Source organism: Thalassophryne amazonica, chromosome 16 (assembly GCF_902500255.1).
Source record: "Thalassophryne amazonica chromosome 16, fThaAma1.1, whole genome shotgun sequence".
NCBI lineage: Eukaryota > Metazoa > Chordata > Actinopteri > Batrachoidiformes > Batrachoididae > Thalassophryne > Thalassophryne amazonica.
Window position 1 is genome coordinate 88520005 of NC_047118.1, and position 24288 is coordinate 88544292.

At 42.2% G+C, this 24288-nt stretch overlaps 1 protein-coding gene across 1 annotated transcript in view; it reads left to right on the plus strand.

Annotated features, from left to right (window-relative positions):
- Nucleotides 1-24288, plus strand: part of rogdi (rogdi atypical leucine zipper) — an 82581-nt gene that overhangs the window by 52461 nt on the left and 5832 nt on the right. The window contains 4 exon segments of the mRNA XM_034191007.1: nt 4710-4808; nt 23868-23942; nt 23945-23983; nt 24184-24233. Of these exon segments, the coding sequence (XP_034046898.1) occupies nt 4710-4808; nt 23868-23942; nt 23945-23983; nt 24184-24233 (263 nt within the window).

A 24288-nucleotide genomic window follows, 5' to 3' on the forward strand; every position in this document is an offset into this window, starting at 1 on the left:
GTGAGCACTTCTCCTTTGCTGAGATAATCCATCCCACCTCACAGGTGTGCCATATCAAGATGCTGATTAGACACCATGATTAGTGCACAGGTGTGCCTTAGACTGCCCACAATAAAAGGCCACTCTGAAAGGTGCAGTTTTGTTTTATTGGGGGGGGGGGGGGGATACCAGTCAGTATCTGGTGTGACCACCATTTGCCTCATGCAGTGCAACACATCTCCTTCGCATCATCTGTGAAGAGAACACCTCTCCAACGTGCCAAACGGCAGCGAATGTGAGCATTTGCCCACTCAAATCGGTTACGACGACGAACTGGAGTCAGGTTGAGACCCCGATGAGGACGACGAGCATGCAGATGAGCTTCCCTGAGACGGTTTCTGACAGTTTGTGCAGAAATTCTTTGGTTATGCAAACCGATTGTTCCAGCAGCTGTCCGAGTGGCTGGTCTCAGATGATCTTGGAGGTGAACATGCTGGATGTGGAGGTCCTGGGCTGGTGTGGTTACACGTGGTCTGCGGTTGTGAGGCTGGTTGGATGTACTGCCAAATTCTCTGAAACACCTTTGGAGACGGCTTATGGTAGAGAAATGAACATTCAATACACGAGCAACAGCTCTGGTTGACATTCCTGCTGTCAGCATGCCAATTGCACGCTCCCTCAAATCTTGCGACATCTGTGGCATCGTGCTGTGTGATAAAACTGCACCTTTCAGAGTGGCCTTTTATTGTGGGCAGTCTAAGGCACACCTGTGCACTAATCATGGTGTCTAATCAGCATCTTGATATGGCACACCTGTGAGGTGGGATGGATTATCTCAGCAAAGGAGAAGTGCTCACTATCACAGATTTAGACTGGTTTGTGAACAATATTTGAGGGAAATGGTGATATTGTGTATGTGGAAAAAGTTTTAGATCTTTGAGTTCATCTCATACAAAATGGGAGCAAAACCAAAAGTGTTGCGTTTATATTTTTGTTGAGTGTATGTATGTATGTATATATATGTATGTATGTATATATATGTATGTATGTATATATATATGTGTATATATATGTATATATATATATATGTATGTGTATATATGTATGTATGTATATATATGTATATATATATATATATGTATATAATCATTAAACTGAAGCCAAGAGTAACAAGGCTGTTTGTTTTAAAAATGTAAGGAATAGAAAGTACAGATACTTGTGTGAAAATGTAATGAGTAGAAGTCAGAAGTAGGCAGAAAAATAAATAAAGGAGTAAAGTGTAGGTACCTAAAAAATGTACTTAAGTACAGTAACGACGTATTTATACTTCGTTACTTGACACCTCTGTGCTCCACCCACTGCTAATGAGGTGAGTCAGGTCTGAGCAGCCAGTCGAGAGCTTAGTTCATCACATGACCTCCTGGAGCAGGTCAGGTGACAGCAGGTGGATCTGAACAATCCAGATGTTCTTGTTGTGTTAACTTTCACCTTTAATTCAACATTCTAATCCAATTACATTTTTTCCGCAAATCTGATTGGTTAATCGTGTGAGATTTCAGACCACTCTGGTGGTGTTGTTGAAGACACTTTTGTCCTATTTTGAAGAGCAGAGATATTTTCTTTCGAGACTTCATGATGTTCAGCTGTGGAAGTTTTTGAAGTGCATCTGTATTTTGGTTGTCTGCACAGCAAATGTTCCTGATTGGGACAAATAAAAATATGTCTTAAAATATAAAGAAACACTAAACAGTTTATATATATATATATATATATATATATATATATATAAAAGAAAAAAAAAAGGGGAAAAAAAACGCCTGAAAAAAAAAAGATTTAAAGTTGAGCTTTTGTGGTCTCTGAAAAAAGCTGTAGCTTTATTTGGTAACCATTTAGAAATTAAAGCGTTCACTCAGATCAACTGTGCTAAAAGGCTAAGCTAACATTAGCTGATCAATAAACCTTCACAGCAGTTCAGCAAACGTCACTTTTTATTCTCACCTCGATAAAGCTGCAGAACTAAACTCCGCTGGTCAAACTGGGACTTCACATATATTCAAAAAGTGTGAGATTTCAGACTCAGTGGGTTTACTCCATCATCCCGGCTGCCTGCCTCGCTCTGCCCAGTGATGATGCCGCAAGTCCCAGCTTCTCCGTGCGGGTTGTCCCACTGTTGCGGTTCGATCGATATCCCACCAAGTCGTCAGTCCTCCCTCGGTCGGCGTCACTCCGAAAAGTAGCTGAAAAAAAATCTTCTCCCAGCAGGGTGATGGGAGAATCATTCTACTGCTGTTTTTTAAAGCTTTTTTGTGGTTCAGGCGACGCAAATTCAAGATGGTGATTGCTGAACTTTTTTCAGGTTGTGAAACAGCCAGAGTGACGTAGCAATCTCCGCCCCTTGATACTTCCGAAGTGAAGTGTCTGACGTCATGACGCGTTGAAGCATTCCTCCGCACCCTGTCCGCACACGTTGCTACACAGATGTCAATAATGGCGCTGTCAGCTGAGCGTGAGAGGTTGCAAACCAGCATTAAACAACAAAAAAAAAAACAACTGGTGGAGCAACGATACCGAAATGGATTAATTTAAGCGACCATACGATAGTAGTGATGTGGATTCTCTTCACAGAATTTCCAGCTTGGCATGAAGACGCTGTTGCTACAGTAAGCTTTGACGAACCGACCATTTTTACCAAATTATATTATTACACTCAACAAAAATATAAATGCAACACTTTTGGTTTTGCTCCCATTTTGTATGAGATGAACTCAAAGATCTAAAACTTTTTCCACATACACAATATCACCATTTCCCTCAAATATTGTTCACAAACCAGTCTAAATCTGTGATAGTGAGCACTTCTCCTTTGCTGAGATAATCCATCCCACCTCACAGGTGTTGCCATATCAAGATGCTGATTAGACACCATGATTAGTGCACAGGTGTGCCTTAGACTGCCCACAATAAAAGGCCACTCTGAAAGGTGCAGTTTTATCACACAGCACAATGCCACAGATGTCACAAGATTTGAGGGAGCGTGCAATTGGCATGCTGACAGCAGGAATGTCAACCAGAGCTGTTGCTCGTGTATTGAATGTTCATTTCTCTACCATAAGCCGTCTCCAAAGGCGTTTCAGAGAATTTGGCAGTACATCCAACCAGCCTCACAACCGCAGACCACGTGTAACCACACCAGCCCAGGACCTCCACATCCAGCATGTTCACCTCCAAGATCGTCTGAGACCAGCCACTCGGACAGCTGCTGAAACAATCGGTTTGCATAACCAAAGAATTTCTGCACAAACTGTCAGAAACCGTCTCAGGGAAGCTCATCTGCATGCTCGTCGTCCTCATCGGGGTCTCGACCTGACTCGAGTTCGTCGTCGTAACCGACTGGAGTGGGCAAATGCTCACATTCGCTGGCATTTGGCACGTTTGAGAGGTGTTCTCTTCACGGATGAATCCCAGTTCACACTGTTCAGGGCAGATGGCAGACAGTGTGTGTGGCGTCATGATGGTGAGCGGTTTTCTGATATCAATGTTGTGGATCGAGTGGCCCATGTTGGCGGTGGGGTTATTGTATGGACAGGCGTCTGTTATGGACGAAGAACACAGGTGCATTTTATTGATGGCATTCTGAATGCACAGAGATACCGTGACGAGATCCTGAGGCCCATTGTTGTGCCATACATCCAAGAACATCACCATGTTGCAGCAGGATAATGCACGGCCCCATGTTGCAAGGATCTGTACACAATTCTTGGAAGCTGAAAATGTCCCAGTTCTTGCATGGCCGGCATACTCACCGGACATGTCACCCATTGAGCATGTTTGGGATGCTCTGGACCGGCGTATAGGACAGCGTGTACCAGTTCCTGCCAATATCCAGCAACTTCGCACAGCCATTGAAGAGGAGTGGACCAACATTCCACAGGCCACAATTGACAACCTGATCAACTCTATGCAAAGGAGATGTGTTGCACTGCATGAGGCAAATGGTGGTCACACCAGATACTGACTGGTATCCCCCCCCAATAAAACAAAACTGCACCTTTCAGAGTGGCCTTTTATTGTGGGCAGTCTAAGGCACACCTGTGCACTAATCGTGGTGTCTAATCAGCATCTTGATATGGCACACCTGTGAGGTGGGATGGATTATCTCAGCAAAGGAGAAGAGCTCACTATCACAGATTTAGACTGGTTTGTGAACAATATTTGAGGGAAATGGTGATATTGTGTATGTGGAAAAAGTTTTAGATCTTTGAGTTCATCTCATACAAAATGGGAGCAAAACCAAAAGTGTTGTGTTTATATTTTTGTTGAGTGTATGTGGATTAAGATGTAGCCTTCAGTAGTGAACATGGATCTGTGCAAACCCTGGAATTGGATTAGAATGGGAATAACTCCCTTGTGTCTGATGATTTGCAAACATTAATGCTGGATTACGGTTGTAAATAGCCGTTTTACTGAACTCAAAATCCAGCATTAATGTCCACAAATCATCAGACACAACACGGTTATTCCCCAAATTTACCACATAAATCGTTGAAGAACTCCAGACATTGTTATTATGGAGTCTGTGTTTTCAGAGTCCAAAAGTAATCGGACAAACTGATTGTTGGTGCTAATCTTTACTTTTATAGCCAGTTTTCTTCAGAAGGATGGACACATGAACATTTTCTTGGACGGTTACTGATGTTTGTCTGCAACACTGACCTCATGTCATTCTGCAGCTGATGGACGCAGTGATGCTCCAGCTGACACGAGCACGGAACCGGCTGACGACCCCGGCCTCCATGACGCTGCCCGAGCTAGCTGCCAGTGGCCTGATGGTACGCATCACCGTACACTGTGTCCAACTTTCACAGCAGACTTCACTTTCTTTACCTGTAGATAAAAAAGGAATTCTCACAGTGAAAACTGAAGCTGAGCGCTCACGATGCTGACACACCTGTAGAAACGCACATCCTATAACAGGTGTGCACAGCTACTGTGTGACACACGCAGAACTTTGAACATGTTCAAAATTTCTGCAGCGCAACTGGTGTTACATCAGTGTTGTTACACACAGGTATACACACACACACGCGCACGCAAACCTGTACCTGAGTGAAATAGGAGGAGCCAAAAACAAAAATATATTGGCACGCTCACCGTTACCAAAGTCCAGCAGGTTTCCACAGTGACTTTTAGTCCATGAGCCAGTAGTCAGTTTTGGCCACCTAAGGGGACTAAACCACATTTAAAGTCCAGCCTCAGTGTACCATGACCTACACAAATGTATGGTGGCCATCCAGGGTGGCAGTAGGAAGGTAATGAAGAATTACTCAGGGGTCAAAATATAAAGATGCTCCAGTTGTATTCAAAAGTGATACCACATTATTCATCTGATCACAACGATTCCAGTAACTTATTGTTATTGTGGTGTTAAAACTCAAAATCTGCTTGTGGATTGTGGATCTGCTTGTGGAGTTGCAAGTGTATTGGAGACAATACTGGAATTTATTGGTTATCTGTAGCTTCTAATAAATTTTTGGGTGGTTTATTGGTTTATCTTTATAAAAGATAACTTTTTAGTTAGCTGATTATCTGTTATCAAAGCTAACTTTTTGGTTAGCTGTGCCCACCACTGGTCGTGACTCACCTTTTCTGCTGATTAAAGTCTCTAATTAAACTGATTAAACTCTATTTCTGCTGTTGCGGGCAGGAGCGAGAATCGTTCACCGCTTCACACCGCTTTTTTATGGGGCAGCCAGTGATGTGTTTCTCTGCCGCATGTATCTCCCGCTTCTCTGGCTCATAAAATTTAGTTATTGTCCCCCATGAAAATAATAATGATATCATCCACCTCGTGTGTGTTGTGGGATTTGCTGCGGCTCTCTGCCGAGTAAAGTTGGAAAGACGGATCATTCAGGAATCAATAACTTCAAAGCAATTTAAAACGGCAAATTATTTGCCATTTTAAATCAAAGGACACTTCTTTCCAAACTTTGTAAAACAGACAGAGATACTACACCCGACCAAAACTGCTCTCCCCAAAATGAGACGTCCTCTGTTCCATTGGGGAGAACTTATCCCGGTGTCAAAGTCTCAGCACTCCAGTCTGACCACAGTTGCACTGCAGCACTCCAGGCGCGAGTATTGTAAGGGAGACTGGGGCCAAAGTAACATTTTACATTTATATTCCTTTGAAACACTATTGCCTGCATTTTGAGGGCCACATTTTGTGAAGTAATTCCATAGTTCTTTTTTTTTTAATCTTTGTTACAGCCTTAATTTAAAGCCAAAAGAAACACGGCATCAGGCAAAAACATGGAAGAGTGTAGAAATGTGTGTCACTGCACAGGAGCATCAGAACTGCTAATTTATATACAGCAGTTTACTGTAGAAAATCCTTACAAATGTTTATATTAATTTCTGATTACATTTTTAAGTTAAAAAAAAAACACCAAAGAAGGCCCTTTATAAACCCATAAAGCAAACGCTTCAGCGGGGTCGAGGCCTAAAGCAGTCCCCGAACCCCTGGCTTCTTAAGGTAATTTTTCCATCCCATTACACTGAGAACCCTGCAGTGCTCCCCCGACATCATCAACATGTCAGATGAGACACGAGGAGCCTATATGTGGACCTGCACCACATATAGGCAACTCATCCCTGCATATACTCCCTCTGGAAATCCACCCCACCACCATTAAGACGGTGAAAACACGGCCAGACGGGACAGGATGGCTTCAACAGTACCGACAGGGACGTCTTTGAGGATGAGGACCTGGACATGTTTACAGACACAGTACTGTGTTACATTAAGAACTGTGTAGACACGCTCACAGTGAAGGAACACATCCTGGTCAGAAACCCTGGATGAGTAGGGAGGTGAAGCAGCTGCTGAAGGAGAGAAACTCCAGCTTCAGAGCTGGTGATGGGGCTCTCTACAGCACAGACCATGCCAACCTGAAGAGAGGCATGAGGAAGGCCAAGGAGGACTTCAGGAGGAGGATCCACAACCACCTGGACACCAACAACAGCAGTCGGGGACAGCTGGAGGTCCAGCACCTCACGAACTACAAACCTGACATCAGAGCTGCTGAAGGTGACGCCACGTTGGCAGAAGTGTTAAATCTCTTCTTTGTGACACCAGGAGCAGCCACGTTGCCACCAGCGGCCAGGAGTAACTTCACGGTGGGAGGCACGAGGTGAGGTGCACGCTGAGGGGCGTCAACCCACGAATGGGCCCGGACCATGTCTCCAGCCGGGTGCTGTAAGACTGTGCAGACCAGCTTGCTGGGATTTTCACCAAAACCTTCAACCGGTCCCTGACACAGTCTGCTGTCCCGTCATGCCTGAAGACCTCCACCATAGTCCCACTACCCAAGAAATCCCCCATAACCAGCCTGAGTGACGACCGACCTGTTGCACTCAGACCGGTGGTGATCAAGTGTTTTGAAAAACTGGCTCGAAGTCACGTCATGTCATTCATAATCCCCACTTCAGACCCAAACCAAGTCACTTACAAGGCCAACAAGTCAACAGAGGACACCGTGACCTCTGCCCTCCACAAAATGTAAATAAAAACAGAATACAATGATTTTCAATTCCTCTTCAACCTATATTCAATTGAATACACCACAAAGACAAGATATTTAATGTTCAAACTGATAAACTGTATTGTTTTGTCGCTGGCTTCATCAACACACCTGAAAGAAACGGTAAAAGCGAACTGTGCCATCAGGAAACATGGTAATCTAATTTTTCTCTTTCTGTAAAATAAACATTGTGCTGTTCAAATAGGATTTTAGACAAGATTATGTGACTTTTTTCATTAATGTTGACTTTCTTTCATTGGAAAAAAAGACTGTGGATTTACAGGAATTTACACAAGAATGTAAGTGAGTTTTTATTAATGTAGACTTTTTTCATGGGAAAAAATAATTGAATTTGAATAAAATTGAATTTATTTATTTTGGCACACAAATTCGACAACAACAAAATCTGATACACAAGACAATTCCACAGTGACATTTGTGACCAAAAAGAGGGTGAGCAGAAGCAAGGCTTATAAATGCCCACCCCATATATACATACATACATAGACATTACCAACCCCCAGAGTGAGCACACAGGCGACAGTGGTAAGGAAAAACTCGCTCTGATGTATTGAGGAAGAAACCTCAAGCAGACCAGACTCTAAGGGGTGACCCTCTGCTTGGGCCATGATACAAACACATTTAACACAACACAAACTCAAATCCCATCATCATAAACATCTAGTGAACCCTGTGTCTTCATCTATATACATAGATACATACAGTGAGGAAAATAAGTATTTGAACACCCTGCGATTTTGCAAGTTCTCCCACTTAGAAATCATGGAGGGGTCTGAAATTTTCATCTTAGGTGCATGTCCACTGTGAGAGACATAATCTAAAAAAAAAAAACAAATCTGGAAATCACAATGTATGATTTTTTTTTTTTTTTTTAATAATTTTTGTATGTTACTGCTGCAAATAAGTATTTGATCACCTACCAACCAGCAACAACAATTCTGTCTCTCACAGACCTGTTAATTTTTCTTTAAGAAGCCCTCTTATTCTGCACTCTTTACCTGTATTAATTGCACCTGTGTGAACTTGTTACCTGTATAAAAGACATCTGTTCACAATCAATCACACTCCAACCTGTCCACCATAGCAAGACCAAAGAGCTGTCTAAGGACACCAGGGACAAAACTGTAGACCTGCACAAGGCTGGGATGGACTACAGGACAACAGGCAAGCAGCTTGGTAGAAGACAACAACTGTTATGATTATTTATTAGAAAGTAGAAGAAACACAAGATGACTGTCAATCTCCCTCGGTCTGGGATTCCATGCAAGATCTCACTTTGTGGGGTAAGGATGATTCTGAGAAAGCTCAGAACTACACAGGAGGACCTGGTCAATGACCTGAAGAGAGCTGGGACCACAGTCACAAAGATTACATTAGTAACACATGATGCTGTCATGATTTAAAATCCTGCAGGGCAGCAAGGTCCCCCTGCTCAAGCCAGGTCCAGGCCCGTTTGAAGTTCACCAGTGACCATCTGGATGATCCAGAGGAGGCATGGGAGAAGGTCATGTGGTCAGATGAGACCAGAATAGAGCTTTTTGGAATCAACTCCACTTACCATGTTCAGAGGATGAGAACAACCCCAAGAAAACCATCCCAACCATGAAGCATAGGGGTGGAAACATCATACTCTGGGGGTGCTCTTCTGCAAAGGGGACAGGACGACTGCACCATATTGAAGGGAGGATGGATGGGGTCATGTATTGTGAGATTTTGGCAAACAACCTCCTTCCCTCAGTAAGAGCATTGAAGATGGGTCATGGCTGGGTCTTCCAGTATGACAGTGACACCAAACACACAGCCAGGGCAACTAAGGAGGGGCTCCGTAAGAAGCATTTCAAGGTCCTGGGGTGGCCTGGCCAGTCTTCAGACCTGAACTCAACAGAAAATCTTTGGATGGAGCTGAAACTCCAAACTTGAAAGATCTAGAGAAGATCTGTATGGAGGAGTGGACCAAAATCCCTGCTGCAGTGTGTGAAAACCTGGTGAAAAACTACAGGAAACATTTGACCTCTGTAATTGCAAACAAAGGCTACTGTACCAAATATTAACATTGATTTTCACAGGTGTTCAAATACTTATTGGCAGCAGTAACATACAAATAATTTTTTAAAAAAATCATACATTGTGATTTCCAGATTTGTTTTTTTTTTGTTTGTTTTGTTTTGTTTTAGATTATGTCCCTCACAGTGGACATGCACCTAAGATGAAAATTTCAGAACCCTCCATGATTTCTAAGTGGGAGAACTTGCAAAATTGCAGGGTGTTCAAATACTTATTTTCCTCACTGTATATACACACACCAACATACACTTACACATACATAATTCATACATAATTACACACACACACACACATATATATATACACATACACGAATGAATGTTACTGAACATGTTTACAATTACAACTGACAACACAAAACTCATTGTACTTCATTAGATACATATCTTGAAATCATCATTTTTTATATTGATTTTTAAACTGACTGATATTTGGACATCGTTTGAGTTCATCCGTCAGGTTATTCCATAATCTGGGGCCACACATGGACACACAGAAACCTTTCCTGTAAATTATATTTTCCTTCTCTCTCAGTAAAATATTCTCGAATTCTAAATAACCCTAACACTTTTTCACTTTGTACATTAATTGAACAGTCTTGAACGAAATCATATTAAGTTTTAATATTTGAGATTTAATGAACAGTGGGTTGGTGTGGTCTGCATTATGAATTGTCCTTAATGCTCTTTTTTGAAGAACGAATAATGGTTGCAATGTAGTTTTGTAATTGTTGCCACAAACGTCAGCACAATAAGTCAAGTAGGGTGCAACCAATGAACAATACAAAGTGTGTAGTGCTCTGCAATCCAGAACATGCTTTACTTTATTTAATATTGCAATACTTTTTGATACCTTCATTTGAATATGCTGAATATGAGCTTTCCAGTTAATTTTTTCATCAATAATGACACCTAAAAACTTATTCTCTTTGACACAATCTATGTTTACTCCATGTATATTTAACTGAATTTGTATGTATTTTTTATAATTTCCAAATAACATCGATTTAGTTTTAGATAAATTTAATGATAATTTAATATCAAACCATCTCTTTAACTTTAACATTTCTGTTCCTAAATCAGATAATAATTGTTGCAGATTTTCCCCTGAGCAAAACAGGTTTGTGTCATCTGCAAAGAGCACAGATTTAAAGTAGACCTGCATTGAAATAAATGTGGTCAGATTTCAGAAAGAAATAGCTGATATGTATTTATAAGACCCTTGTGAATGCAGTAAAGTAAATCTGTAAGCCCAGATTTGTAATTCAGCGGAGAAATCTTCGTTTAAAAATGACAAATTTGCAGCTGAAATTTAGCCCTCTGTGAAAACAGTTTGTACATCCGGATCATTTCCATGACGTCAGGGACGAGATGACGCGCTCCCGCCTTCAGTCCGATCCCGCATTGAAATTGATTTTATCTGTTAGTAATGTTACTGTTATATACATCCTGGTTTCAGCATCCAAAAGTAAGCTGCAATGAATGTGAGATACAGCTCTGATACATGCTCAGATCAGCGGCGACATCGACAGTGGGCACCGTTCTTCCCCCACGCCTCTCTCTCTCTGCCTCCGCTGCGCTTAACGAGTGCATGCGCTCGTTAAATGCCGCCGCGGGCCACTCACACCCCCGTGTCTGAGAGACACAGCTCTCTCTGAATGGAGGTGCAGCCTTGGCAGCTTAATGCCTCTACTAGTGGTTGGCTCTCACTGCGGTATTGTATTACTTCCTGTTCCGGAGCACAGCGGTGTTTTGCTGTATCTGTTAGCTGTTTAATCTGCGCAGTTACATTGATCTAGTTAATTACATAATGATTTGTTTCACAGTGTATTCTTCACGTGCCTTAACTAAAGCACTCCCTCTGCTGAATCACCTCTAAATTATTTACACATTATTCACTTTGTGTGTTTTTAGGAATCCGCTAGCTTAGCGCAGCTACTAGCTCTTAGCCGATTTAGCATGGCGGCTTCTCCTGTCTCTCCCGCACTTTTCTGCTCTGGGTGTGAAATGTTTAGTTATTCCTCGGCCTCCTTTAGCAGTAATGGTACTTGTAATAAGTGTAGCTTATTCGTAGCTTTGGAGGCCAGGCTGGGCAAATTGGAGACTCGGCTCCACACCGTGGAAAATTCTACAGCTAGCCAGGCCCCTGTAGTCGGTGCGGACCAAGGTAGCTTAGCCACCCTTAGTTCCCTTCCAGCAGATCCCGAGCAGCCGGGAAAGCAGACCGACTGGGTGACTGTGAGGAGGAAGCGTAGCCCTAAACAGAAGCCCCGTGTACACCGCCAACCCGTTCACATTTCTAACCGTTTTTCCCCACTCGGTGACACACCCACCGAGGATCAAACTCTGGTTATTGGAGACTCTGTTTTGAGAAATGTGAAGTTAGCGACACCAGCAACCATAGTCAATTGTCTTCCGGGGGCCAGAGCAGGCGACATTGAAGGACATTTGAAACTGCTGGCTAAGGCTAAGCGTAAATTTGGTAAGATTGTAATTCACGTCGGCAGTAATGACACCCGGTTACGCCAATCGGAGGTCACTAAAATTAACATTGAATCGGTGTGTAACTTTGCAAAAACAATGTCGGACTCTGTAGTTTTCTCTGGGCCCCTCCCCAATCGGACCGGGAGTGACATGTTTAGCCGCATGTTCTCCTTGAATTGCTGGCTGTCTGAGTGGTGTCCAAAAAATGAGGTGGGCTTCATAGATAATTGGCAAAGCTTCTGGGGAAAACCTGGTCTTGTTAGGAGAGACGGCATCCATCCCACTTTGGATGGAGCAGCTCTCATTTCTAGAAATCTGGCCAATTTTCTTAAATCCTCCAAACTGTGATTATCCAGGGTTGGGACCAGGAAGCAGAGTTGTAGTCTTACACACCTCTCTGCAGCTTCTCTCCCCCTGCCATCCCCTCATTACCCCATCCCCGTAGAGACAGTGCCTGCTCCCAGACCACCAATAACCAGCAAAAATCTATTTAAGCATAAAAATTAAAAAAGAAAAAATATAGCACCTTCAACTGCACCACAGACTAAAACAGTTAAATGTGGTCTATTAAACATTAGGTCTCTCTCTTCTAAGTCCCTGTTAGTAATTGATATAATAATTGATCAACATATTGATTTATTCTGCCTTACAGAAACCTGGTTACAGCAGGATGAATATGTTAGTTTAAATGAGTCAACACCCCCGAGTCACACTGCCAGAACGCTCGTAGCACGGGCCGAGGCGGAGGATTAGCAGCAATCTTCCATTCCAGCTTATTAATTAATCAAAAACCCAGACAGAGCTTTAATTCATTTGAAAGCTTGACTCTTAGTCTTGTCCATCCAAATTGGAAGTCCCAAAAACCAGTTTTATTTGTTATTATCTATCGTCCACCTAGTCGTTACTGTGAGTTTCTCTGTGAATTTTCAGACCTATTGTCTGACTTAGTGCTTAGCTCAGATAAGATAATTATACTGGGCGATTTTAACATCCACACAGATGCTGAGAATGACAGCCTCAACACTGCATTTAATCTATTATTAGACTCAATTGGCTTTGCTCAAAATGTAAATGAGTCCACCCACCACTTTAATCATATCTTAGATCTTGTTCTGACTTATGGTATGGAAATTGAAGACTTAACAGTATTCCCTGAGAACTCCCTTCTGTCTGATCATTTCTTAATAACATTTACATTTACTCTGATGGACTACCCAGCAGTGGGGAATAAGTTTCATTACACTAGAAGTCTTTCAGAAAGCGCTGTAACTAGGTTTAAGGATATGATTCCTTCTTTATGTTCTCTAATGTCATATACCAACACAGAGCAGAGTAGCTACCTAAACTCTGTAAGGGAGTTAGAGTATCTCGTCAATAGTTTTACATCCTCATTGAAGACAACTTTGGATGCTGTAGCTCCTCTGAAAAAGAGAGCTTTAAATCAGAAGTGTCTGACTCCGTGGTATAACTCACAAACTTGTAGCTTAAAGCAGATAACCCGTAAGTTGGAGAGGAAATGGCGTCTCACTAATTTAGAAGATCTTCACTTAGCCTGGAAAAAGAGTTTGTTGCTCTATAAAAAAGCCCTCCGTAAAGCTAGGACATCTTTCTACTCATCACTAATTGAAGAAAATAAGAACAACCCCAGGTTTCTTTTCAGCACTGTAGCCAGGCTGACAAAGAGTCAGAGCTCTATTGAGCTGAGTATTCCATTAACTTTAACTAGTAATGACTTCATGACTTTCTTTGCTAACAAAATTTTGACTATTAGAGAAAAAATTACTCATAACCATCCCAAAGATGTATCGTTATCTTTGGCTGCTTTCAGTGATGCCGGTATTTGGTTAGACTCTTTCTCTCCGATTGTTCTGTCTGAGTTATTTTCATTAGTTACTTCATCCAAACCATCAACATGTTTATTAGACCCCATTCCTGCCAGGCTTCTCAAGGAAGTCCTACCATTATTTAATGCTTCAATCTTAAATATGATCAATCTATCTTTGTTAGTTGGTTATGTACCACAGGCCTTTAAGGTGGCAGTAATTAAACCATTACTTAAAAAGCCATCACTTGACCCAGCTATCTTAGCTAATTATAGGCCAATCTCCAACCTTCCTTTTCTCTCAAAGATTCTTGAGAGGGTAGTTGTAAAACAGCTAACTGATCACCTGCAGAGGAATGGTCTATTTGAAGAGTTTCAGTCAGGTTTTAGAATTCATCATAGTACAGAAACAGCATTAGTGAAGGTTACAAATGATCTTCTTATGGCTTCGGACAGTGGACTTATCTCTGTGCTTGTTCTGTTGGACCTCAGTGCTGCTTTTGATACTGTTGACCATAACATTTTATTACAGAGATTAGAGCATGTCATAGGTATTAAAGGCACTGCGCTGCGGTGGTTTGAATCATATTTGTCTAATAGATTACAGTTTGTTCATGTAAATGGGGAATCTTCTTCACAGACTGAAGTTAATTATGGAGTTCCACAAGGTTCTGTGCTAGGACCAATTTTGTTCACTTTGTACATGCTTCCCTTAGGCAGTATTATTAGACGGTATTGCTTAAATTTTCATTGTTACGCAGATGATACCCAGCTTTATCTATCCATGAAGCCAGAGGATACACACCAATTAGCTAAACTGCAGGATTGTCTTACAGACATAAAGACATGGATGACCACTAATTTCCTGCTTTTAAACTCAGATAAAACTGAAGTTATTGTACTTGGCCCCACAAATCTTAGAAGCATGGTGTCTAACCAGATCGTTACTCTGGATGGCATTTCCCTGATCTCTAGTAATACTGTGAGAAATCTTGGAGTCATTTTTGATCAGGATATGTCATTCAAAGCGCATATTAAACAAATATGTAGGACTGCCTTTTTGCATTTACGCAATATCTCTAAAATCAGAAAGGTCTTGTCTCAGAGTGATACTGAAAAACTAATTCATGCATTTATTTCCTCTAGGCTGGACTATTGTAATTCATTATTATCAGGTTGTCCTAAAAGTTCCCTAAAAAGCCTTCAGTTGGTTCAGAATGCTGCAGCTAGAGTACTGACGGGGACTAGCAGGAGAGAGCATATCTCACCCGTGTTGGCCTCTCTTCATTGGCTTCCTGTTAATTCTAGAATAGAATTTAAAATTCTTCTTCTTACTTATAAGGTTTTGAATAATCAGGTCCCATCTTATCTTAGGGACCTCGTAGTACCATATTACCCCATTAGAGCGCTTCGCTCTCAGACTGCGGGCTTACTTGTGGTTCCTAGGGTTTGTAAGAGTAGAATGGGAGGCAGAGCCTTCAGCTTTCAGGCTCCTCTCCTGTGGAACCAGCTCCCAATTCAGATCAGGGAGACAGATACCCTCTCTACTTTTAAGATTAGGCTTAAAACTTTCCTTTTCGCTAAGGCTTATAGTTAGGGCTGGATCGGGTGACCCTGGACCATCCCTTGGTTATGTTGCTTTAGACGTAGACTGTGGGGGGTTCCCATGATGCACTGTTTCTTTCTCTTTTTGCTCCGTATGCATCACTCTGCATTTAATCATTAGTGATCGATCTCTGCCCCCCTTCTCGGCATGTCTTTTTCCTGGTTCTTTCCCTCAGCCCCAACCAGTCTCAGCAGAAGACTGCCCCTCCCTGAGCCTGGTTCTGCTGGAGGTTTCTTCCTGTTAAAAGGGAGTTTTTCCTTCCCACTGTGGCCAAGTGCTTGCTCATAGGGGGTCGTTTTGACCGTTGGGGTTTTTCATAATTATTGTATGGCCTTGCCTTACAATGTGGAGCGCCTTGGGGCAACTATTTGTTGTGATTTGGCACTATATAAGAAAAAAGTTGATTGATTGATTGACTAGAAGTCTTTCAGAAAGTGCTGTAACTAGGTTTAAGGATATGATTCCTTCTTTATGTTCTCTAATGCCATATACCAACACAGTGCAGAGTAGCTACCTAAACTCTGTAAGTGAGATAGAGTATCTCGTCAGTAGTTTTACATCCTCATTGAAGACAACTTTGGATGCTGTAGCTCCTCTGAAAAAGAGAGCTTTAAATCAGAAGTGCCTGACTCCATGGTATAACTCACAAACTCGCAGCTTAAAGCAGATAACCCGTAAGTTGGAGAGGAAATGGCGTCTCACTAATTTAGAAGATCTTCACTTAGCCTGGAAAAAGAGTCTGTTGCTCTATAAAAAAGCCCTCCGTAAAGCTAGGACATCTTACTACTCACCACTAATTGAAGAAAATAAGAACAACCCCAGGTTTCTTTTCAGCACTGTAGCCAGGCTGACAAAGAGTCAGAGCTCTATTGAGCCGAGTATTCCTTTAACTTTAACTAGTAATGACTTCATGACTTTCTTTGGTAATAAAATTTTAACTATTAGAGAAAAAATTACTCATAACCATCCCAAAGACGTATCGTTATATTTGGCCGGTATTTGGTTAGACTCTTTCTCTCCGATTGTTCTGTCTGAGTTATTTTCATTAGTTACTTCCTCCAAACCATCAACATGTCTATTAGACCCCATTCCTACCAGGCTGCTCAAGGAAGCCCTACCATTAATTAATGCTTCGATCTTAAATATGATCAATCTATCTTTATTAGTTGGCTATGTACCACAGGCTTTTACGGTGGCAGTAATTAAACCATTACTTAAAAAGCCATCACTTGACCCAGCTATTTTAGCTAATTATAGGCCAATCTCCAACCTTCCTTTTCTCTCAAAAATTCTTGAAAGGGTAGTTGTAAAACAGCTAACTGATCATCTGGAGAGGAATGGTCTATTTGAAGAGTTTCAGTCAGGTTTTAGAATTCATCATAGTACAGAAACAGCATTAGTGAAGGTTACAAATGATCTTCTTATGGCCTCAGACAGTGGACTCATCTCTGTGCTTGTTCTGTTAGACCTCAGTGCTGCTTTTGATACTGTTGACCATAAAATTTTATTACAGAGATTAGAGCATGCCATAGGTATTAAAGGCACTGCGCTGCGGTGGTTTGAATCATATTTATCTAATAGATTACATGTATATAGAACAGATAAAACTGAAGTTATTGTACTTGGCCCCACAAATCTTAGAAACATGGTGTCTAACCAGATCCTTACTCTGGATGGCATTACCCTGACCTCTAGTAATACTGTGAGAAATCTTGGAGTCATTTTGGGTCAGGATATGTCATTCAATGCGCATATTAAACAAATATGTAGGACTGCTTTTTTGCATTTGCGCAATATCTCTAAAACTAGAAAGGTCTTGTCTCAGAGTGATGCTGAAAAACTAATTCATGCATTTATTTCCTCTAGGATGGACTATTGTAATTCATTATTATCAGGTTGTCCTAAAAGTTCCCTGAAAAGCCTTCAGTTAATTCAAAATGTTGCAGCTAGAGTACTGATGGGGACTAGAAGGAGAGAGCATATCTCACCCATATTGGCCTCTCTTCATTGGCTTCCTGTTAATTCCAGAATAGAATTTAAAATTCTTCTTCTTACTTATAAGGTTTTGAATAATCAGGTCCCATCTTATCTTAGGGACCTCATAGTACCATATCACCGCAATAGAGCACTTCGCTCTCATACTGCAGGCTTACTTGTAGTTCCTAGGGTTTGTAAGAGTAGAATATGAGGCAGAGCCTTCAGCTTTCAGGCTCCTCTCCTGTGGAACCAGCTCCCAATTGAGATCAGGGAGACAGACACCCTCTCTACTTTTAAGATTAGGCTTAAAACTTTCCTGTTTGCTAAAGCTTATAGTTAGGGCTGGATCGGGTGACCCTGAACCATCCCTTAGTTATGCTGCTATAGACTTAGACTGCTGGGGGGGTTCCCATGATGCACTGAGTGTTTCTTTCTCTTTTTGCTTTGTATGCACCACTCTGCATTTAATCATTAGTGATTGATCTCTGTTCCCCTCCACAGCATGTCTTTTTCCTGATTCTCTCCCCTCAGCCCCAACCAGTCCCAGCAGAAGACTGCCCCTCCCTGAGCCTGGTTCTGCTGGAGGTTTCTTCCTGTTAAAAGGGAGTTTTTCCTTCCCACTGTCGCCAAGTGCTTGCTCACAGGGGGTCGTTTGACCGTTGGGGTTTTCCGTAATTATTGTATGGCCTTGCCTTACAATATAAAGCGCCTTGGGGCAACTGTTTGTTGTGATTTGGCGCTATATAAATAAAATTGATTTGATTTGGCACAGTTCCAGAGACTACGCTCGCCATTTTAATGTGAAGCAGCCGGTGACACCTGTTGCTTGCAAGGACAGACTTGCGGCAAAATCCGCAGCGCCGCACGTCTCGGTAATCGGAGCCGCAGATCTCCGTGGCCGCTGAGAGAGGTTTATATCTTTTTAATGACTTGAATTCTTTACGGGTCTCACCTCCGTAGCCCGCGACGTTACACCGGAGGCGAAAGACAGTAGACTTTCAATGCAACACCACTCAGTCAAACGGGCATATGAAAAAGTCCCCCAAAATAATTTTCAAGCGCAAATAAAAGAAATGTGTACTCAACAAGCGTACCGCAAGACAATGTGAAGTTTAAAAAAAGTAGATCCTTCCAAGAAAAAGACTTAAGACAAGAAAAAGGTGCAGATAAAACCTGACGTAAATCCACAAATTACAGTTGGCGCGCGCAATGCATGCTGGGAGAGGGTCCCCTCCATGACGTCTCGGCAGCGTCCATGATGAGAGGGACAGTTTTGCGGAGGGCTAAATGTTAGCTGTAAATTTGTCATTTTTAAATGAAGATTTCTCCGTTGAATGACAGATCTGGGCTTGCAGATTTACTTTACTACATTCAGAAGGATCTTATGTGTAAATATAAGTAATTTTTTGGTCCAAAGATCTGACTGCATTTATTTCAATGCAGGACTACTTTAACCATATCTGAGACTTTACATAAATCATTAATGTATAAAATAAATAATTTTGTGTCCAACACAGAACCCTGTGGTAGCCCACAAATGATGTCCAGACATGAAGAACAGTATTCCCCGAGTTTAACAAACTGCTTTAGGTTTTGTAAGTAGCTTTTAATCCAACTCAGAGCAACTCCTCTGATCCCATACAGTTCCAACTTTTGAAATAATACAGTAGTGTTCAGAATAATAGCAGTGCTATGTAGCTAACAAGATTAATCCAGGTTTTGAGTATATTTCTTATTGTTACATGGGAAACAAGGTACCAGTAGATTCTCACAAATCCAACAAGACCAAGCATTCATGATATGCACACTCTTAAGGCTATGAAATTGGGTTATTAGTAAAAAAAAAAAAAAAAAAAGTAGAAAAGGGGGTGTTCACAATAATAGTAACATCTGCTGTTGAAGCTACAAACTCAAAACTACGAGGTCTGTCCAAAAAGTGTCGGACCTTTTATTTTTTTTCAAAATCATATGGATTTGAATCACGTGGGATTGCATCAGACAAGCTTGAACCTTCATGCGCATGCATGAGTTTTTTTTACGCCTGTCGGTTGCGTCATTCGCCTGTGGGCAGGCTTTGTGTGAGCACTGGTCCACCCCCCTTGTCAGATTTTAATTGTCAGGGAAATGTCTGAATAATTTGGAGCTTTGCTGCATCAATTTTTTCCAGAAACTGTGAGAGACCTCCAGGTGAACACCATTCGGAATATTAATGTGGCTTTCAGGGCCGATTTTATGGGGATTAAACAGATTAAGGAGTGCTCCTGCCGGTTTAAAGACCGCCCACAGCTGCTGAGAGCGCGCCGCACTCAGAGCGCCGATCGACAGGCTGAAACCCCGCTGAAACAACCAGATCATTTCCAACGTGAAGGCTTTGTTGATCCGGGACGTTGTTTGACATTCACAAAAAGGCAGAAGGCGTGGACATCAGCACTTTTTCGGCACATTCTACTGTTACTGTTACATGCCCCAACATGTCCGGTGAGGCTTCATCACGGCGTTGCTTTGCACCATGCGGCTCCGCCATGACGCGCGGAATTCCTCCGCACGTCTGTCTCAATGTGCCGAAAAAGTGCTGATGTCCACGTCTTCCACAATTCCTGTGCTCGTCAGACGACATACTGGATCAAGACAGCGTCCAGTTTAGAAATGAACGGCACATTCCATTCCACTGTTACAGGAGTTTTTGTCATGGAAAGAGGAGCGGAGGAATTCCGCGCGTCAGCATGGCGTAAAGCCTCACAGGACATGTTGGGGCATGTCCAGCTCATGCTCAATTTCTCGGATATTCACACGACTGAAAAGCAACCGGAAGCCGTCTGAAAGCCATCCTGTGAGACCAACACGGAGGTGGTTTTGTCCCGCGCCATGAGCGGCCCGGTGGCGCAATCCTCCGCTTCTTTTTCCCTGTAACAGTAGAATGTGCCGAAAAAGTGCTGATGTCCACGCATTCGCAATAAAAATCCGACGAGAGGGGTGGACCACTACTCACACAAAGCCTGCCCACAGGTGAATGACGCAACCGACAGGCGTGAAAAAACTCACGCATGCCCACGAAGGTTCAAGCTTTGCTGATGCAATCACACGTGATTCAAATCCATATAGTTTTTGAAAAAAATAAAAAGGTCCGTTACTTTTTGGACAGACCTTGTATTATGTTCAAACTGCTTTTTTATCAATCCTGTGAATCACTAAACTAGTATTTAGTTGTATAACCACAGTTTTAAATGATTTCTTCACATCTGCGAGGCATTAATTTTGTTGGTTTGGAACCAAGATTTTGCTGGTTTACTATTGTGCTTGGGGTCATTGTCTTGTTGAAACACCCATTTCAAGGGCATGTCCTCTTCAGCATAAGGCAAATTGTTCTTTTTGGGTCCAAGGGCCGCAGACAGTTTGTGAGACGAACCCCAAACTCTGAATTCAAGCCACAGTTCACAGTGAAGACAGTGAAGCATGGTGGTGCAAGCATCATGATATGGGCATGTTTCTCCTACTATGGTGTTGGGCCTATATATATCGCATATCAGGTATCATGGATCAGTTTGGATATGTCAAAATACTTGAAGAGGTCATGTTGCCTTATGCTGAAGAAGACATGCCCTTGAAATGGGTGTTTCAACAAGACAATGACCCCAAGTACACTAGTAAACCAGCAAAAATCTTGGTTCTTATGAACATAATAGTTTTGAGTTTGTAGCGTCAACAGCAGATGCTACTATTATTGTGAACACCCCCTTTTCTACTTTTTTTTTACTAATAGCCCAATTTCATAGCCTTCAGAGTGTGCATATCATGAATGCTTGGTCTTGTTGGATTTGTGAGAATCTACTGAATCTACTGGTACCTTGTTTCTCATGTAACAATAAGAAATATACTCAAAACCTAATCTTTTTACTGACATAGCACTACTATTATACTGAACACTACTGTAACTCCTAAGGGCTCCTTTCCACACAGACGGTTTTGTCGGCTGGTCGCACGTAGACCGACATTCGCGGTAGTGCCGGCTGTTTTCCCAGTTGAAGGGGGCGGAGCGCGCCGGCTCCGGTTGTCCATAAATTAACATGACGGACCTTGATCACGCGGAGCGAGTTGCTGAAAGCTCCCAATACAGAGTATCATTATTATTATTTGCTCCAGGAGCTGTATGGATGATGGCTGCTTTCAGCGTTCCTTCAAAAAGGATCAACTGTCCCGTTCACGCGCGCACATGTAAACAATAAAAAAAAAAAAAATTAACTCCACTGCTTGCTGCAGCTGGCTCTTCCCCCCCCCAAAACTGTAATAATTGTGTTTAGAAAGCAGTCACCAGTTGTTTTATTATACATCTGTGTAGTTCAGGGGTGGCCAAGTTCGGTCCTCGAGAGCCACATTCCTGACATTCTTAGTTGTCTCCCTGCTCCAACACACCTGAATCCAATGAAAGACTCATTAGCAGACTTTTAATGAGCCTTTCATTGGATTCAGGTGTGTTGGAGCAGGAGACAACTAAGAGTGTCAGGAATGTGGCTCTCGAGGACCGAACTTGGCCACCCCTGGTGTAGTTCATTAATAAAATATTATCTACAGACGATTCGCCTCGCGCACGACGTGAAAAAAAGAAAGGAAAAAAGAAAGTCCGCTCCACGCTGCTGTGTGGCTGGCTGCTTGCTACAAAAACTCTGTCATGATTGTAAAATAAAGGACGAAAGAGACATAAGTCCTGCTCACAGGTACAGATACAGGACATGTTCACATCTTCAGTCAAACTCCAGATATCTCCACGTCACTACATATTCAGTCCCTGATTGGTCATCGTAGCGCGACGAGACCTGCAGCACTACAGGAAGCGGCAGGATGAAACGGCGATTAAAAAGTATCACACGCCGTTGTTTGTCGTCACGGGAGGTCTCCGGGAGCGCTCCCGGAATTATTCTACACGTTGAATAATTTTCCCGGTGAAGCTGGAACTAAACCACGCCCCGTGCGCCGGCGTTAACAACGGCGGTTGATCCCAAAGACGGCCCAGAGCGGCAAAATCTTTGCCGGGAGGCTTCCTGGAGATCGTACCGTCTATGTGTAGAAGGCCCCTTAGAGTTGTCTGGCCCCCTCTGTGGAGGATTCTTTGGTGGAGCAAATATCTTTTTAAGGCACTCTGTCCCAAATCGTGAAGGCATTTACAACTTCCCAGGTCAGTGGAACACAGCACTGACTGACTCTGATGCTCTCTCATTCATGTTTTGGAACGCGTTATTTCCAGATAAGGGTCCAGGGGGCTGGAGTCTGACAGGGTTTTCTCTATATTGTCAATATATGTATTATCAAATATTAATGTCTTCACTTTGATGTACTCTCTGTAATCATGTCTTTTGATTTCTGTTCTCTATTCTCATATATACGTATATGCATGTGTGAAAGTTTATGTACCATTATTCCTTTAAGTAATTACTTAGTGTCAAAAGCATCATATCGCTGAATGATTCAAGTGCATAAGACTGTCGAACAGTGAGGCAGATGATCTCTGACCAATGTGCAGATCGCCTATCTAGAATGTCAGACTGGTTGGCTGGGGTCATGATTAACTAATTGCAGATGTGTACTTTTGATTAATGGTTCAGCGTTGGACAGGAGCAGTGCAACCTGACATTGTTATTGAAAGCAGACAGGGCTCATATCAAAGTTAGACCAGACTTTGTCTTGTGATATCATCATTCCTATATGCTGTATGTAACGATACTCAATAAAAGGAGAGGCAAATGGGCGGGACCTTTAGGATGGACGACAGTTCTTTCTGAAGGAACTCCTCGTTCCTCCTCTCCTGCAGGATAAAGAAATTCAGTTTCTCCTGGGTGATCATTTCTGTGTGTGTGTGTGTGTGTAAACTTTTCAGGTCTAACTCTGAAAAACTCTAACACTATCCCAGCGGTCATTAGAGAGAGGCGGGGTTCACTCTGGACAAGCTGCCAGTCTTTCACAAAATTCTACTCGTTAGTGTGTTTGTCAATAAAATAAAACTTGAAAGTATACCTAACATCAGAGTATAATCATGAATAAAGTAAAGAGGTGTCTGAAGTCCTCCAGGAAGAACCTGCTGGTTGTGTTGTGCTTCCCATGTGTTTTGAAGCTTTGCAGAGCATTTGGATGCAGTTTGAAAACCTTTTCAAATGAATAGTTTTCTGTGCTGCCAGTTACTTTTGTGTAATTCATCTTTACAAAGTACTTTCTAACTTTGCTGGTGTTGTCTTAATTTGTTAATTAAGTGCTGTGGCCCCTGCCAGCCGCCGTACAGGATGGACATCTGTTCTAACATGACGACAACCTGTGACATCATTTACTGATCTCACTTTTTCTCCCAGAAAATGTTCACGCCTCCAATGCCCGGAGATGTTATGGTCAATTTTTACATCAACCTAAGCAAGCTGTGCCTGAACCGTGGTACCAGCTTCACATCTTACCACCCAACACTACCAAGGTTAGTGCTCACTGCTTTGTTTACCAGCTCACTGCTTTTACTTTTAGCAGCTCAGCACTTTTACATTACCACTTTAATATTTACTAGCTCACTGCCTTGACATTTACACGGTGAGTCACTTTGATGTTTAGCTGTGAGCCGCTTTAATGTTTATCAGCTCACCAGGTTCAACTTTGAGTGTTTTCTCCTTCACTTTACAGAATTTCAAGCCAGCTGGAAGCTCCATGTTGCACAACCCAGGGGCAATGTTGTAAGTTAGTAATCGTAATCATTAAAGTGTAGGTGACATGATATGTTTTTGTTTT